This window comes from Neovison vison, chromosome 5 (genome assembly GCF_020171115.1).
Source record: "Neovison vison isolate M4711 chromosome 5, ASM_NN_V1, whole genome shotgun sequence".
Lineage (NCBI taxonomy): Eukaryota > Metazoa > Chordata > Mammalia > Carnivora > Mustelidae > Neogale > Neogale vison.
The window spans coordinates 3201969-3219488 of record NC_058095.1 but is presented as its reverse complement, the minus strand read 5'-3'; the positions used below and the strand labels follow the sequence as shown (position 1 = coordinate 3219488).

Here is a 17520-nt window from a genome sequence, read left to right as displayed (position 1 = left end):
ATGCAAAACGGCGCAGCTGTTTTGGAAAACAGTTTGGGCGATTCTGAAAAGGTAAACGCAGATTTGCCATATGTCCCAGCAACCGCACGCCGGAGGGTGCGCCCCAGAGAAAGGCAAGTGCGGGCCCAGACCAAAGCCGTGGGAGCACAGGGGGACTGGCCGACCTTCCCGGCTCACAGGGAAGATAGGAGTTTGGGTCCGAGTCGCAAATGTGCCTGCGCTCTTTCCACCCTGTGAACGGCCACTGTGGGGTCTGGACAGGAGGGGAGAGCAGGGCCTGTCCCCTGTCCACTCTGGAAGACCCCTGGAGCAAGGGAAAGCGCATCCCCGGGCCCAGCGGTGCCCTGGCTCACCTTCTGTTAACCGGCGATGGTTAGTAACGCCCGGACACGCCTCGCCCGCTCGGTCACCCTGACCCAGACCCCCGGAGAGGGCCCCCCCCACCAATACCACGAAGTTGGCTTTCCACGAGACGGGCAAATGGATGGAAACAGAAAACGTCTGGACAGACTTCTTGAGGACAAAGTGCGGAAATTACAGTCAGCTCCCAGTTCAGGAACTGAAAACCCCGTGACGCCCAGCAGACGCCAGCTTGCCCTCCGCGCACGCCCCCAGCTCCTCCAAGCTGCCACCCGCCAGCCCGGCCCCGCGGGCGAACGTGAGGCCGGAGTGTTCTGAGTGTCTGGGGTTCTCCCTCCGGTCTCGTACTCCTGCTCCCCCCGAGCCGGATGGCTGCCTGCCCCAGGCCGGCTGCCTTCAACCCCTCGGGGAAACCGCAGCCCCCGCCCCGACACAAGCCCCACTCAGAGCAGCAGACAGACGGCGCGGTGGACACCGTCTGGCCTCCCGTGCCGAGTAGACACTGGGCCCGTTCTCTCACACCCCGTGGCCCCGGTGTGGTGGCCACCCCCGGCCAGTCGCTCCAGCCGCCCTCCGGTACAGACGGGCCCCTGCCGGGCCGCGGGGGAGACCTGCTTGTGGGCGGCTGGCCGGCACCAGGCCCAGAGCAGACTCCAAGGCCCCTCACGCCCATGAGCAGCGATGCCGACTGTGCCACAATCAGAGGCCTGGGGGGGGACACAGACCCCGGGCTCCGACGTCAGACAGGACAGACTCCACCACAGGGTCTCCATCCCGTGGCTCCCTCCCGCAAGGCGGCCCGCACAGGGCTACGGAGGGGTGACACGGGCGAAGCCATGCATGTACCCAGGACCTGCCCATGGCCTGTCCTCACGGTGGCCTCAGAGCCTGCAGGGGGCCCGGCCTGCACACGGTGGACAGTCACGTGGCTGATCAGTGGCAGCCCTCCGAGTGCCGGCATCTGTTGCGATGACGCTGTAGGTGGTAGTGGGGCCCCAGGCCCCTGGAACGATGCCTGTGGTCATCAGAATGACAGGACGTGGACAGCGCGCCCCTCAGGGAACGTGGGGCGTCCATCTACCTCGCACACACCTTCTCCTCGGCTGGGTGATCTGAGGGCTCATCTGGGCCCACAGGACTGCACGCGATTTCACAGACATTTAACCAAATGAGGTCACGTGTGTGAAGAAAACGGTCAAACGGAGTTTGACGTGTGGACAGGACACTGACCACCATGTAAACCTCATGGACGGCAGACCTCCGTGGCACAGGCCATCGCTCTCGCCTGGTCTCACCGCGACAGGGGAGCTCCAGCCCGATCCCCACTTTCCGATGGGGAAACAGACTCAGAGAGGTTAAGCAACTTGCCTAAGGCCACACAGCTCAAAGCAGGACAGCAAGGGTTCAAGCCCGAGCAGGCTGACCCCCGATCTGAGTCGCCGGCCCCGCGGCGGAGGAAGCTCAGTGCTGGGAGCCAGGACTCTGTCCTGGGGCGAACCTACCACCCGCGCACCCACCATCGCAAGAGGCCTCCGTGCGACGGGCCAGGCCGTAGTGTTTCCCGCGTGTTTTTACCGCGGTTCATCGAATGCATGAACCGTTACCCTCCCCCTATCCCATTCAGGTATTTTCCTTAAACACGGAAAGGCCAGATCCGTCCCTGGGCCTCCCAAATCCTGCTTGGAGCTGGATTTTGATCCCACAGGTCTGGGGTGAGGCCGACATTCTGACTTGTGAGGCGCTCCCCGGGGGATGTGATCCTCAGGCCCATGGACCACACTCTGAATAAGGCGGCCCTAGCAAACGGTGCTGCCTGGTACCCGCGTCTCAAGCGGCCTCCGCCCAGCCTCCTACCCCACCTGCGCCCCTCCTACAAGACTCCTGACCAGCCTCTCTGCCTCCCCCTGCCTTGAGCCTTACTCCGACACCGCTACGCTCGGCTGTAGCCACCGCCCTAACTCAGCACGTGGTATCTTCACCCACACCAGCAGGTGTCCCAGCACTGTCCACAGGCCACCTGCAGCACAGTCCACTGAGCCGCCAGTTAAAATGCAGAGTCCCAGGCCCTGCGTCTGCAGGGAGGGGCCCAGATCCCGGTCAGTTCACCATCTCCCTGGCAATTCCTAACAACGTCAATGATCCCGGGGCTGGGGGCCTGAGGACGGGCCGGCAGCTCCTGACCCAGCTCCCCTCCCCAGCTGGGCTCCTCGATGACCCTCCCCCCACGATCCAGGTCCAGGGCCAGAACGCTGCTCCTGTGGCTTTCTTCCTCACCCTACCCATGGTTCCCCACGCCTGGTCCAGTCCCTCCTTCCTCCAAGGACATCTCCCGGCCTCTGTAGCAACGACAGAAATGCTCCTGCCTTTCTCCAAAGGCCTACAGGCTTGGCGCCTAGGTGACACGTTTTAGCACTTCTTCTTTGAAACATGTAAAAATAGACACAGAAAGGCCCCCATTAGCTGGCATGGCCAGAGAACATTTCCCTAGAACGAAAGCTTACTCTTTCATGTGCCAAGTTAATAATTTCTGTCTTCTGAGAGGACACAGAACAAATCGAGTTCGACCTTTTCCGGCACACTGCAGATAAGCTTTTGGACTAAAACATAAGGAATCCCTTTAGGGCTTTTAAAATGCATAGGACCAAAAAAAAAAATAAAAAAACAAAGAAAAGAAAGAAAAAAATATATATGTAGGACACAGTGCCTCTACATGAAATGACCCCAGCATATAATCTGGGCTCTATAGGTCGACTCTTTATAGCTTCCTCTGTCCTCGGCTCTGGCTGTGAGGCACAGACAGACGGACAGCACCCTAGCCTCCTTTCCCCCAACAGCCTAGCACACACGCAGGGAGCTTGCTAAAACTGCGTCTAGAGCATCAACGGAGTCAGCGGCACGGGGCATGGACGGGCTCTTCTGTGAGTCAAGTACACGGGTGTGTGACTCCAACCTACGAAATCTAACGGGGGACAGCCAGCCTCCAAGGACCCACAGGGACACAGAGAACCAGCTGTGGTGTTGGAAGGCTCCTCAAGCTCAAAAGATTTTTTAAAGATTTTATTTATTTATTTAGAGGGAGCAAGAGAGCAGGGAGGGGCAGAGAAAGAGAGAGAGAGAATCCCAAGCAGACTCCACACTGAGTGCGGACCCCGACAAGGGGCTTGATCTCACAACCCTGAGATCCCAATCTGAGCTGAAATCAAGAGTCAGATGCTTCAGGGAGGCAAAAACTGGCCAGGGGCCCCTCCGAACCAGAAGATTTTTTTTTTTTTAAGATTTTATTTATTTATTCGATTAAGAGAAAGAGTACAAGTAGGCAGAGTGGCAGGCAGAGGGAGAGATAGAAGCAGGCTCCCCGCTGAGCAGAGCCTGCTCTGATCCCTTGGGATCAGGACCTGAGCTGAAGGTAGACACTTAACTGATTGAGCCACCCAGGCACCCCTGCACAGAGGATTGTTAATGGGCTTGAATGCCTGGTCCAACATAACGAGGAACCAAGTACTAGGAAGACATTTATAACTCGCACATGGGCCCCCAATCTCACTGCACAAACGTAGAGCGGGGACAGGTTGGCAGAGACGCGTGGCCAACAGAGGCAGTGTGATCTTTCCCTGTGAGGCTAGAGGGGCCTACCACAAGCGGGACAATGGTCCAGCCCAGTGATGCCCGGCTCGGATCCCAGCTGGGCATTCCAGGCCCTGCGAGCCGAGCTGGAGGGCACGTGGAAGACGCAGGCCGACACAGGAGAAGCCCATCCTGCTCCCCCGCCACAGGCCGTCCTGATCAAGCGAGGCGGCCCGTGGGGCTCTGCAAACAGCCTGCGGCTTAAAAGAAGGCTCAGTGAACGTCTGAGCACCACAGAGCTGTAAAGACAGGGGGGATGCGGCGCCCCCAGAGGGTCTGAATAGCCATCAAGAGGTGTCGAGAGCTCACAATGTCTACTTCGCCAACGTCGGGGGACAGTTTCATGATCAAAGTCTAACTACTGAAATGCTCAGGAATTCACCGAAACAAGAAACAGACAGGGACAAGTGGGCAACTTCACTAAATAAGGAGAAAATCTGAACAACGGAGGGATTGGACTTCGCAGAAAGAATTCAGAACAACTAGAGAGTGTTCAGTGAGGGGGGAAGAGGCCGCAGCCTGAGGTCAGCAGGAGAATGAAAAACCCGACCGAGGAAAAGTCCTAAGGGACCAAGAGGGTTTGCAGGGGAACTCGCAGGTGACAGAAAAGTCTAGAGCAGCACAGTGTGCTGGTGCAGAGTTTAACTGTGTGATCCGGTGCAAGCTTCTTAACTCAGGGGGCCTCGGTTTGCTCCTCTGTGAAACGGCCGTAATAAGGGCACTGATCGCCATTAGGAACACCCAAACAAACGCTCAGTACACTGTTCGGGGAAGAGGATGGTACTTACTGTGCGCGTCTCCAGATGACGGAGCTAGACCAAGAGCACATTACAGGGAGGCAGAAACCCGTCAGGTGGAAAGAAGCACTTTCTACAGGATTGTCTTGAAATCATTGGGCTGACTTGATAGGTAGTGAGACACCCATCCCTGAAGGCATCCAAGCCAAGCCCGGATAAAACAAATGTCAGAAACATTTTTAATTAATTCCCGTTTCTCTGAGTTCCAGCCTCTAAAAATACACTCGGTGACACAGTCTGTGTCACCCAGAGCCCCGAGGTTTGCCCACTTCCTGACTCTCAGCCAAGGCCCAGAGTAGTGGTTCCTAAAGCCAGCTGGGTTTTGGACCGCCTGTATCAAAATCCCTGGGGGCCCCGTGGGGGGGGGAGGGGTAGTCACAGTCGGCAGGCCGCCGGGCCAGGCCCCACAGCAGATTTTTGCACGGGAACCCTGCACTGGGGGCTTTAGATCTGTAGGTTTAACTGTCAATCACCCTGACGGACAGCCTGTCTGGGACTGTTCTAGAAGGCCAAGATGGCCGGGCAGCCAGGCCCTGAGGGAACAGCTCAGGCTCACCACGTCTCTGTTATTGCCTCGGCCAGTTTTGGACTCAGAACAGGGCCAGACTCACAGTGCACCCGGCCGGTGGCTCACTCGCTGTCCCTTGACAAGGCCAGACATCGGGTTCCCCTCCCACTTCGGACTCCAGGGACACCGTGCAGGTCAGGGGTGGCCAAGACCAATAGCTGTTCCTGCTGCACAATAACCTCTCCCCACTCCCCCAAACCACCATGCTCCTCCCCAACCCCGTCCTGCCCCCCAACCCCCACCCAACTCTACAGGGAGAGTCCCACAGCACAGGACTCTCAAATTAGCCTTCTGGGCATGCGGCCTGGCCACCCTGACCAGTCCCACTTCCCGAGGCCCCAAACACGGGGCGCACACAAGACCCGCCCCACCACAGATGAGGGGTGGGCACCACGGGACTTTGGTCGGCCCGCGCTGGGGTCTCCGGGGCCCACTGACCAAAGCAGGCTGGAATCGCAGCTCCCCACCTCCACCAGCGGCCCGGCGTCTGCCCCAGCTGGTGAACCATGGCAGGCTGCTGCCACGGGAACCACAGAGCTGCTGGCCTGTGACATCAGAGCAGGGGTGAAGTCAGGAACAGTGACAAGCCGGCCGGAGGGCAAGCGCCTGGCAGGACACCTGCTGTGGGTCTAGCAAACACAAAGATTTGGCTCCAGACAGCTGGGGTGACGAGGAGGGGGACGGCCCGGATGCAGGGGCATCTCGAAGGTCTGGCACGTGTGCCCTTTTGGTGTTAAGGAGGGGCTCTGGGCGAGAAGATCCTTTCCTCCCCAGCCTGGCAGCACGCGCCAGCCAGTGTTCCCTGCCGGGGCTCTTCCCAGCTGTCTCAGGATCTCCGGGCGCTGCCTGCCGCCCCTCCCCCTGCAGGGAGGGCACCTACGCCCCCTCGGGTGCGGGACACCTGCTGCTCCAAGGGGTCACTGCCGTGCAGGACTCACCGGGGGGCAGGGAAGAAGGGCTCCCAGCCCAGGCCCCCTTGGGCCACCCACGCCCCCAAAGCAATTGGACATATCTGACCTCGTTCCTAGGGCTGGGGCACCCTCCACGAATCTCACCACCGATTCAGTTTGGGGAACAGGACTCTGGCCCTCAGAAGTCAAAGCAAGCGATCTCGGGGTCTGGTTTCTCGAGAGGAGACCGTTATTAACAGGAACTTGGCTGAAGTGTGGGAGTCTTGGGGACAAAAGCCTTTGAGGCTGAAGGGCCCTGGGAGGCCTTCTTCCCGCGGGGAGGGCTCAACCGCAGCCCACCCCTGCCACCCACTTTCGTTGGGGTCCCTCTTCGGAGTCCGTAGATGGGGACTATCCCTCCGCAGCAAGCGCCGTCAAGCCCTGGGGCTCTGCATGTGGCTGTTGTACCCACGCCCTTAAGGGACAAGATCGGGGCGGGGTGGGGTGGCGGAGGGACATGGCCTCCCCATGTTCCAGCTCAGAGGGCCTCTGCTGGCCTTCCGGAACGCTCCAGCACGGCCACCACGGCCATCCTCTCCGCGCTGCTTCCGGAGCGAGGACATCCCCCACCCACCCACACACCTAGCACTCCCTCAGCGCCCACCCCTCTCCCCCCCACCCTGGACCGTGCTCCACAGCTAGACCCTCACTTTGCTGGGCTGTAACTTTCCCAGGGACACGGATCGCTCATGCTCACCGCGGGAACGTGAGAAAACGCACGCCCAGGAGAGGACGTCTGACTCCCCCTCCCCACATCCGAACGCGTTCCGGTAATAAAAAACCCGAACACCATTTGGTCCCATGGAGCGTCCAAAGCTGTGATTGATTTAACCGCCCCCCCCTGCTGCCGTGCGTGTAGGTGTTTCCAACATTTCCCGAAGACAAAGAGGACGGAGAGGAATATCCTCTTGTCTAAATGCTAGCATGTGTCCTCGACGGCTGCCTGGATACAGAGCCGCCTGCCTGATCGGAGGGGGACCTCGCTGAAAGCCCTCCAGCCCTCTCCAGTGCTCAAGGCTGCGACAGCGCACCCCTCTCCTCAAGCCCTTCCAAGGACAGGCAGCCCCGGAGCCAGACGAACCAAGCAATGGGAAGTCCAGCGCTGTGACATCCAATCCCGCTTCCAGCCACTCGTGCCAGGACCGGGCTCCTTCGACTCCTGGCAGCAGCCCGCGGCAGCCTGACCTTGGGCGAGTCATCCAACCACTCCCCATCCACACGGGAGGGGACGCGGGCCTCCCCTGCCTTAACGAGGCCTCGCAAGTCAGGGGAGAGCTGGCGAGGGCTTCTGCGCTGGAAAGGCGGAGACGGGTGAGGTCTTGATCGAAGCCATGTCCGATGGGGGAGGATGTGTCTCCTGCCTTCAGTCCCCGCCTCCCAGAACGGCGCAGGCAGAACAAAGACCACCTCAGATTTGTCCCTTCGTTCTCTGTTCTGGAGCCACCTGGGCTGAAGGGACAGGATGCCGTGACCGAGAACCCGGGACGGGGGACACACATCCCAGCTCTGCGCTACGGCCGCTCCCTCCCGAAATGCCAGGCTGGTCCTTCTCTCCCAGACATCGAGGGATGGAAGGTTCAACGCTAGACGAGAGGCCCCAGGAGAGAACTGTGTGCCCACGTCCGACCAACAACCCTTTGCCCAAAAAGCAGGGTGCCTTGTGTGGGCCCCCTCAGCCCCCACTGTCACAGAGTCAAATCACCCTCTTGAAATGGATTCTGTCCTCTGAACAGCACGGTCCCCCATGGACCTGAAGCCCACAGGTGGCCAGCGTCCTCTCTCCCCGACCCGTGATGGAAAGAATGCTGTCTCCTGAAAGCTCTGGTGACCAGCTAGGGTTCCAGCAGGGACACCCAGTAGGCTTGTGACCGCGGGCAAAGGCTTGGGTCATCTCCCCTGGTGTTGGAGCCGCTGCTGGTGAGGTCACCGTGAGCGCAGGCCTCGCCGGGTACGTGCAAGCACGCGGGACACGCAGCCCAATGGGCTCGTCGCCCCACGTCTCTGCCTCCAACACATTCCTGGCTCTCTTCAGCCTCCTGCCCTTGTTTTCCACCCTCTCGCACGTCACGGGACCTAGGAGAGGACACGGTGGCCTGGGGAGGGTCCGCCGGAGTGACCAGGCCGAGGGATGCGGCAGAGGCCGGGCCGCAGACCCCCAAAGATATCATTTTTCTCTGGTGCCATGAGCCTGTGTGGTCCTGTTCCAACCCTGTGTCCTGAACTCCCCACCGGCCGGGAACAAGGAATTGACACAAGCAACGGGGACATGACAGGCAGGGTGGGCTCGTGCTGAGAGCTGGCCAGGAATCGGGGCGGGGGGCGTTACATTCCCATGCCACCTGTGGCTTTCTCCTGACAGAGCTGCGGCGCGGGGCGCCAAGCATCCCAGGCTGACGGCGGTGGGCCCTCCCTGGCATCTGCACTAGGCTCACCCCGCAGAGACTTCCCGGCCTCTGCTGGGCCAGGATCCCGAGGACTTTCATCCTGGAACAAGGAAAGGAGCTTCGGGCACGGAGCTGGGGTTCAGAACCAGTTCTGGCTGGCTCTTCTCCCAACGCTTTCCAGTTTGTCTTTTTCCTCTAAAATGTCGGTCCATTTTCTCATTCTGCCGTCGGGAAAACAGCAGCCGGGGGGTTCTGTACCCGGGCCCCCGAGTACAAGTGGGGGCTGTCGGCAGAGCCTGCGGCAGGACCCCGTGCCTCGCCGGGCCTGTGATGGTGCCCCCAGCCCAGGCTTCCAGACGACAGATCAGAAAGGGACCGATAAAGCCTCAGCCAGGCCCGTGAATGAGCTCAAGACTCCAGCTTGTGCGGCTCCAACAGGTGTGCAGGACGCGAGCGACACCCCGGGGTACCTGACACAGAGCGGCCAGGCTCCGAGTTCCAGGAAGGACCACAGGCTTCTCACAGAGCCACAAACCCTCCACGCGACCGCTTCTCGGGGGACCGGAGGGAGCGTCAGGCGGCCCTGGGGTGCCGTGTGTCCCCCCGCCAGGCTCAGCGCCATCACCCAGTCACGGGGGGCCTCCCTGCCGCCTGCCCCCTCCTGAGGAGACCCTCACCTCCCTGCCCGTCTCATCCCTCCCTGATGCCTTTCGACTTTGAAGAAATTACCCACCCAAGACACGTTCCTCAAACACAATTCAGAAAATGCAGATAAACTAAAGGAAATAGAACTCGCCCTTGACCTCACCACGGCCTAGAATTCTGACACCCTTCCAGACTTTCCTGTGAGCATTTAAGTGTGTACATGCTTCCTCGTGACGTAAAGATACACACAAAAGTAATAAACCCGCATAAAGAAAAGCCAGGGAACTGCCACCAAAAACCAGGCCAGGGGCGACCCGAAGGAAAAGGGGAAGTTTGGGCCAGGAGGGATCACCAGAGGGTTTGGGGCGGGGGGGGGGGGTGTGGGGGACAGCAATGTTCTGTTTCTTGACCCGGATGCTCACTCGGAAACTTGAGAAATGGAGAGCGCCTGGGTGTGCGTTTTAACAAAACGTATGTGTGTCGGCCCCAGACTCGGCCCCAGCCGGGGAGAGAGAGCGCGCGTTCCAAACGTGAAAGCACTCGGGCGGCAGCTGGGCTCGTCAAATTAATACCCTCCAAACGTCCTTCAAGGTCGGAAATGCAGATCCGTAAGGAACCCTGCCATCAGGATACAGCTTTATTTCCTTGGCGCATCTGCAGTCTAACCTCTGAGCCAGGGGTTCCTCTCCCCCCACACCCCCCACCGCCGCCCACCTCCTGGAGCAGCCAGCGCTCCCCCCCCCCCAAACCCAGGAGGCTCAGGATCACCAAGGTCAGCCTCCTCTGTTAACACCCCCCACCCCGGCCCCCGTCTCAGCGGCTTGCTAGCTGCAGGACTTCCTTGGCCGGGCCTCAGTTTGATCTTCTATAAAATGGGCTAACGACTGAACCCGGGGCTGACATCAGGAACCTTGGGAATCCACTTGCCAGCACTTAGCATTTCTTGAGGACAATGTTAGGACAACGTTAATAGGCCCCCATCACCCTCCCTTCACAAACGAGGGTGCTTTTCCTCCCAGCTCCCTGGCTGCCTCCTGGCGGTACCAGAACCCGGCCCGTGTCTCCGTGAGCTCCCCAACCCATGTGGTCCATCAGTGTGGCCCGCCCTCCGGGTCGGGTGCGGACGGCGAGCTCAGTGCAGGGTCTTGTGCACGGAGAGGGCTCACGTCCCCACCCTCCACACACACACACACACCCCACAGCCTCCCGGGGGCTCCGTCCTGAGCATCTGACCTCCACTCGTTCTTGTGATCTCCGCCCGCACCCCTGGGAGGTGGGCAAATTCCCGTCTCCTGTTTGGAGCTGGAGAGACGAGGCAGAGGGCGCTCGCAGGGACCTCTCCCCTGGACACCGCTGGGGGGCTCCACAGCGGCCTCCCTCACGGCCTTGTTCAAAAAGGCCAGTCTCCTCACTTCCTGCTGACCCTTCTTCCCCGCCACGTTCCACGTCCCCTTCCCTCCGGGTCCCTGCACACATTTTCCACTGTCTGCTGAGCCCCCGCCCGAGCCCTTTTTGCACAGACCCCAAGGTCACTGTACCCCAGGGTCACCGTACCCCAGCAGAAATAAGCAGGGAATGGAGCCTCAGGCCTGAGGCCAAACCCCAGGGGTGAGCCCACCACGAGCCCTTCACCCCCACGCCACCCCCCAGCTGCCAGATCTGCCTCATGTCTCGAGTCCTTCCCCCAGTGCACGCGCCGGCTCCAGGAGGACCACAAGCCCCTTAAATCACTCTCCTGTCTGCAGCTTCACGGCCACTGCCCCACGTCCACACCTACCGGCCCTCCCATGGAGCCTCCCTGCCTCCACCCCCACCCCCGGCTGGCTTTGGGCGGATTCCATCTACCCCCGTTCGGGTTCCTTCCTTCCAGAGACCCCACCTGTCGGCTTTTTAGACTGAACAGCTGTCCAGCCTGCCTCGCTGGGGCCCTGGGAAGCCTGACCCGGGTATTCTGACTCAGCTGACCAGGGGGCAGTACAGTTTCGTCAGCTACAAAGTGGGATTCCTCTAGGTCTCTGCGCATTCTCCCCCTGGAATCACAGACCCGCGCAGTGATGGAGGCACGGAAGGATCCCAGCTTTCCAGCCAGTTTGGGCCCCAGGGTCCAGGCAAGAGGCTCCCCGGAGCTCCCAGCTCCAAATGGGGGAGCAGCTTCATCCCACTTGCCCTCGGACACACTGCCCCTGACCCTCCCTTGGTCTGGAAGATTTCCTCCACCACGGCCCTCAGCCACTTCTCCTCCCAAATTCCGGGGCATCTCGTCGACCCTCTTACCCCTGATCCTTACTCTCCACACGTGCTCAGACCCTCTGGCACCAAGACAGAAACCTAACCCAGCAGCCTCAACACTTACTGCCCATTTAAAATTTTATACGTGGGGCACCTGGGTGGCTCAGTGGGTTAAGCCTCTGCCTTCGGCTCAGGTCATGATCTCAGGGTCCTGGGATCGAGCCCCGCATCGGGCTCTCTGCTCCTCGGGGAGCCTGCTTGCCCCTCTCTCTCTGCCTGCCTCTCTGCCTACTTGTGATCTCTGTCTGTCAAATAAATAAATAAAAGTCTAAAAATAAGGAAAAAAAATTGTACAAATGCAGGTGTCGATGTCTATGTTAAAAACCTAGAACGTTCTTTCCTCGAACCTCAAGTGTCCGGGGTAGCCTGCGTCGGAGACAAACCTTGGTGGGCATCAGAATCACCTGGACAGTCTTAGAAACACCAGTGCCCATGGCCTGGACCCCGAGGCTGGAACTCGGGACGCCCATTCAGACACCTGCGTCTTAGCCAACTCCCCGGGCCACGCCTGCCGTCACCGGCAGGTGCACACCCTCAATGGCTCGCCTTGGGGCCTTAGGAGGGGACAAAGACCGCAGGTGATAAGTCAGAGTGGTGTCCTTTGGTCCCTCGCCCTCCTCTCTGGCCTCATCTGCGCCCACTTTCTGGCCTTGGCTGGACAGGTGGTCCCTCTGCTGGGCACATCCGCATGCAGCTACCACGGACAAGGCACTTCACTGTGCCCGGGTGTGTGTTCCCCGATCTCTCCTCGGAGTGAGGGCTCACACTCTCCAACCCTGATGTCCCAGCGCCGCTCTTCTCCTCCCAGGAAAACCATCCTAGCTACGGGTCCGGCCGCCCTGGATCCCTTGTGCGTGTGTGCCGAGGGGACGGGGAGCATCCGAGGCAGGGGAGAAGCGCTGACCCTGCCCAGCACGCTCTCCTCCCTTCTCTGGTCTCCTGCAGGCGTTTTCTTTCCCCTGCTGCGTCTTCCATCCTTCCAGGCTCCTCCAAACACATCTCTTAGCCATTATGGACTCTAAGGGGTTCGCCCACACCTGCAGCCCCTCGTGTGTCCAATCAGTGGCTCTGCACCTGGACGAGGGTGGCTGCGTGTCCCTCCCGACCCCGTAAGCCTGGGGGCTGTCCACGTCCTCGTTCTCAACAGGCTCAAATACTGCTGACCGAGCCGGACCATGCGGCCTGCGCGGGTGTCTGCCTGGCGACCGGCTGGGCAGCAGGGAAGACGGGGAGGCAGCCACGCTCATCAGTAGCTCACGGAACCCAGGCCACGACTGCCAGTTCCCGAGGGCTGAGCGTGTCCTGGCTGGAGGCTGGCAGCCTGCCCTCAGATCCCAGGCAGGTACCACGGTGCGGGGAGAGCTCCCGCCAGCCACCAGCCACGCCCCAGCACCGCGTCTACACCCGAGTCTGGGACACATCTTGCCCCCTCTGTCTCCCAACCCCAGGAACTGCCAGCAGCTCCGGTTCTAGTCACTCCCCTGGGAGAACGCAGCCTTCTAGTCACTCCCCCAGGGACACAGCCTTCCAGGGCCGCTGTCCGAATCCAGGTCTGGGGCACTCCCCCCACAGCTCCCTCCCTTCAAAACCCTCTTCCTCCAGACCCCAAAAATGCATTGCCCCTTTTCACATGGTGACTTCATTTATCATTTGCCCAAAGACCCTGGCACCTGTCTGACTTTATGCCACAGCCTGGCCGTCGGGGACGGGGTCTGCAGGGCTGTGCCCACCTGCCACACACAGTTCTAAACCCACGTCCACACGGCCTGGCACGGTGTCTCGCGAGGACGAGATCAGGCCTCGCCATCCCTGGGGCAGAGCTGGCCGCTCCGTAGCCATTCACAGACACCCAGCCGGACAGGAGAGCAAGGATGGTCCGAACACGGATCACATTCTGCTCTGCAGAACGATCGCCACCCTTACCCGGCCCCCGAGCGCCGAACGCCTCATTCAGCCCACAGGAACCTCTGCTCCTCCCCAGCACGCGTGTCTGCAGAAGACACACAGTTTCCGAGTGCTTGGTGCCTGCTGTTGGACCCCCATCAGTGCATGCACGGGGCTGGTCCCCTCGCCTTGGCAACCAGCACACGGCCTTGGCTACGGGTCCTTCTCCACCTGGTGTCGGAGATCACCCGGGGGTTTGCAGACAGCCGTGTCCAGAGACGCCAACCCCAGAGAAAGATGCCACAGTGGGCAGTCCTTCTGAGTAGAACTGAGCTCCGCCCCCAGAAGTGAGATTTTATCACCGACCCCCGCCCCCATCCACAGAACTCCTGGGTTTACCCGACTCCAGAAACTAGCCGATACGGCCCAGATCTGCCGAGCCGCTCAGCGGGCTAACTGCCTCCGGGCTCCCTCCACGACGGCACCGCCTGAAGAGCGAGCCTCAAGCTGGTCTCTGGCCGGGTCCCGGGCGCCGTCCACACCGGCCATCCACGGCCACAGATTCCACGAGACGGTCGGGCCAGCAGCACATGGGAGCCGTGCTCGGAGACGGGAGACGCGTCCCGCCTGTCCTTGCTTTCCCGGAAAGACGGGGAACAGGGCCTTCCAGGAGGGACCCAATCACCTCTCACCTACGTACCGCTCCCTTCATCCCGAATTCCGTGACCTCATCATGAACTCCTTTTGCCGACCACACTTCCAGTCCTACCGGCTCCCAGAAGTCCCCACACAGGCAGACAGAAATCCGACTGTTTCTTAAGTCAACCATCTCTTACAGACACCAGGCCAGGTAACAAGCCCGCACCAGGCCAACAATTAAAGGTGCCAGGACACCACACTGAAGGGCAGCTTGTAGGCTCCCAACGTGCTCGCAGCTGTCACCCTTCACGGGCCCCTGCGTCACAGCCCCAGGGGGCCCAAGGTCACCGGTGGAGCGGAGGTCCAGAGGTCCGGGCCAGACTCCGTGTATCCGCAAAGCGACCCAGACTTCAGTGATCATTACCAGCGCCCCAGGCAGTTCTGTTCTCAGCCAGAGCCTGGGATCATTGCAAGAAAGTCATGAATAAGCGCCCTTAAAGGAGAAGCAGACACAGAAAAGCCACGGCCTTCCCTGGGAGGTGGACTCCACGGCCAGCCGTGTCTCGGCTCTGTATCCCATGGTGGCTGGGCACAGAAGGGCCAGCTGCAGCGGCCCGGCTCGAAGACCTCTCCCCGAAAATCATGACCACCCAGAACCTGCGTCTGGGACCGTATCTTTGGAAGACGGTCTTTGGAGACGTGATCAAGAGAAGATGAGGTCATGCCAGACGAGGGTGGGCCCTAAACCCAGGGACCAGGCTTCCTCTCACAAGAGAGGGATTTGGACAGACATGTACAGAGAAACCCACTTAAAAACAGAGCAGCGGCTGGAGTGACGTGTCCACAAGCCCAGGGGCGCCAAGGAGCACTGGCAGCCAGTAGCAGCTGGGAGAGGGAGACCCAGAGCAGATGCTCCCTTGGACCCTCCAGGAGGAGCCAACCCTGCCACACCTTGATTTTGCACTTCAGGCTCCCAAACTGTGACAGAAGCAACTCAGGCTGTTTGGAGCCTCCCAGCTGGAGGATTCTCCACGGCGGCCCCAGGAACCTCACGGACCGGGCTTTACCAGGCAAGTTGTGGGCAGCCCCACAGAGCCTCCAGGCTGGGACGGGGTTCAAATTTAGGCTCTTGAACGATTCTGATGCAAGGAAACGAGACATACACGCCAGGAGACCCAGATGGAGGAGGGAGGAACGCACAGAGCAAGAGAGAACCTCGAGGCTTGCTGAAGCTCCTTGACCCTGAACCCTTGCTGCCTTGGCTTCCTGGGCAGGCCAGGACGTGGCTGGAAATTCTTCCCACGCAGCTGAAGTGTGAGGTGGTCCCCAGGCCCAGCCCTTGCCTGCTCAGCTCCTGTGAACCAAGCCCAAGCCCAAGCCCTTACAAGACTCGGGTCCTCTGAGCCTTGGGACCATCCTGCCCGCCAGCCTGATGGTCAGAAGCACGGCCTTGCTCTTAGCAAAGGGGCCTGGGCGCCCAGCGGACTCCCCAGAGGAAGGCCAGCGTGCCTTGCTCTCAGATCCTGCTGGGCACCAAAGCCAAATCAGGGGTCAGTCTTATGCCCCCCGGCTCAGGCTTTACGTAAAATGGCATCGCAAGCACGCACACGCCATGCTCCACACCCAGGTGGCGGAGCCACGCGATACCTGCAGGTAGGCGCCTGCGACCCCCCGGGCTAGGCGGCAGGTCACAGGCCCAACCCGGGAGCAGCCAGGAGCCCTGGGGGTGTGGGGAGATCGGAGGCCACGGCTAGCAGCAGGAGAAAACCCAGACACCCCTGCCCCGGGTGTGCACAGGTGAGGGCAGCCGGCCTCCCCACACCTCGCCTGGCAACCAGATGCTCCACCGGCTGCGACTTAGAAGCTCAACCTGAACCTGTTGAGAAACCAAGGGGGGAAGGGAGGAAGACAGGGGCCTGCACCTGCTACACATGGGTCCTTCTGGCTAAACAGAACTCGGCCCAGGAAATCTGGCGGACCCTCACCAGGGCAACTGGAGGCCCTGACGGAAACCTCTGGGGCCCCGCTGGTTCCTCCCGTTCCTGCTGCGTTCTCCCTGTTTGTCTCCGGCCCCAGTGTGGGTCAGAACAAACACCGAGCTGCTCCCCCCTCCCTTGCTCGCTCCCACCTTTGAGGGAAAAGGAGTGCGCAGAGGAAAAGATATTTTCTGAGAATTCTAAGCAGCCACACAACCCCACTTGCCTCAAAGTCTCCAGTCTTTGTGGATGTCCTGCAGGCAACCCGCCGCCAAGCACTCAGGGACCGTTCTCCCTGTCCAGCCCTGAGCGATGCCTCCCAGGAACAGAGCAAGGGGCGGCCCCTGGGGCTCTACCTGCCTTTCCCAGCCGCCCCTCTGGGCCCAGGGAACTGGCCAGAGGAGGGAAGCTTCCATTCTGCCCCAGCTTCATCCGGAGAGCCCCCAAACCGGGCTGGTGGGAGAGGGCCAGGCAGAGAAGCCCTTCCCCACCCGGCCTCGGGCCTGAGAAGCCTAGCCCCATCTGATCTGTCTGGGAAAGTTTCTCCCGGGGTCCCCAGCCCTCCAGCCCCGGGCCGGAACTCTCCCCAGCCCACGCTGTGTCCCCCACTCTCCCCGCCCCCCGCGCTGGCATCCCAGGGTCCTCCGCCTGCCAAACCCCGTCCGCTCCCTGGCTCCCTTTTCTGGGGCTGGAGCTGCGGAGGAATTTCGGCGGAATGTTGAGGTTGAGAAGCATCTCGGCGGAGAGGCAAAGAAAGGGAGACGGAAGGAGAAAAAGAAAGTGCGATTTCGGCTTCCACTTGCAGGATTCTAGCAGGCCCGAGGGCCGGCGAACGGGCGTGGGCCCCTCGGCAGGACGCGGGCGGGCGGGGCGCCGGGGACCCTCGGGGAGGCGGGCACCGGGCCGGGGCGGGGTCGCCGGCTTACCTACGTCCGCATTGCAAAACGCCTGTTGCGGGTGCACCGGGGAGCAGCTGCAGGCGTCGGCCGGGCGCAGCAGCGTCCCCAGCAGCAGGAGGCCGAGCGCCAGCCACAGGCTGCGGGCCGCGGCGCCCATGGCGGGCGGGGGCGCGGGGACGCGGGGGCGCGGGGCGCGGGGCTCGACCGCCGCCGCGGCTGTGCGGGCGCTGGCCTCGGGGCGCGCCGGGGCCGCGCGGGGCTCGCTGCGCTCCGCGGGCGCGCCCTCCGCACCTGGCCCGCGCTCGCCCGCGCAAACTTTCCCGGGTCTTTGTCGCGGGCCGGAGAGGGGGCGCGGGACGCGGCGGCGGCGACGGCTGGCGGGCGGGCGGGGGCGGCGAGGGAGCGAGGAGCGCGCGCGACCGGCCGCCGGCGGCTGCCACGGCCTTCTGTGGATGCGTGCGCTGCGGGCGCGGGCCGAGCCGGCCTTTTATTGCGCTCCGAGGCG

General features: G+C 61.4%; 1 protein-coding gene across 1 annotated transcript in view; it reads right to left on the bottom strand.

The window, feature by feature from the left end:
• The window catches only part of TIMP2 (TIMP metallopeptidase inhibitor 2), a 44718-nt gene extending 27510 nt beyond the window's left edge, over positions 1-17208 (bottom strand). Inside the window, exon 1 of the mRNA XM_044247315.1 lies at positions 17043-17208. Coding sequence (XP_044103250.1) covers positions 17043-17172 — 130 coding nt within the window. The 5' untranslated portion in view covers positions 17173-17208. The remainder of the gene's footprint in view (positions 1-17042) is intronic.
• Positions 17209-17520: the final 312 nt, after the last annotated feature.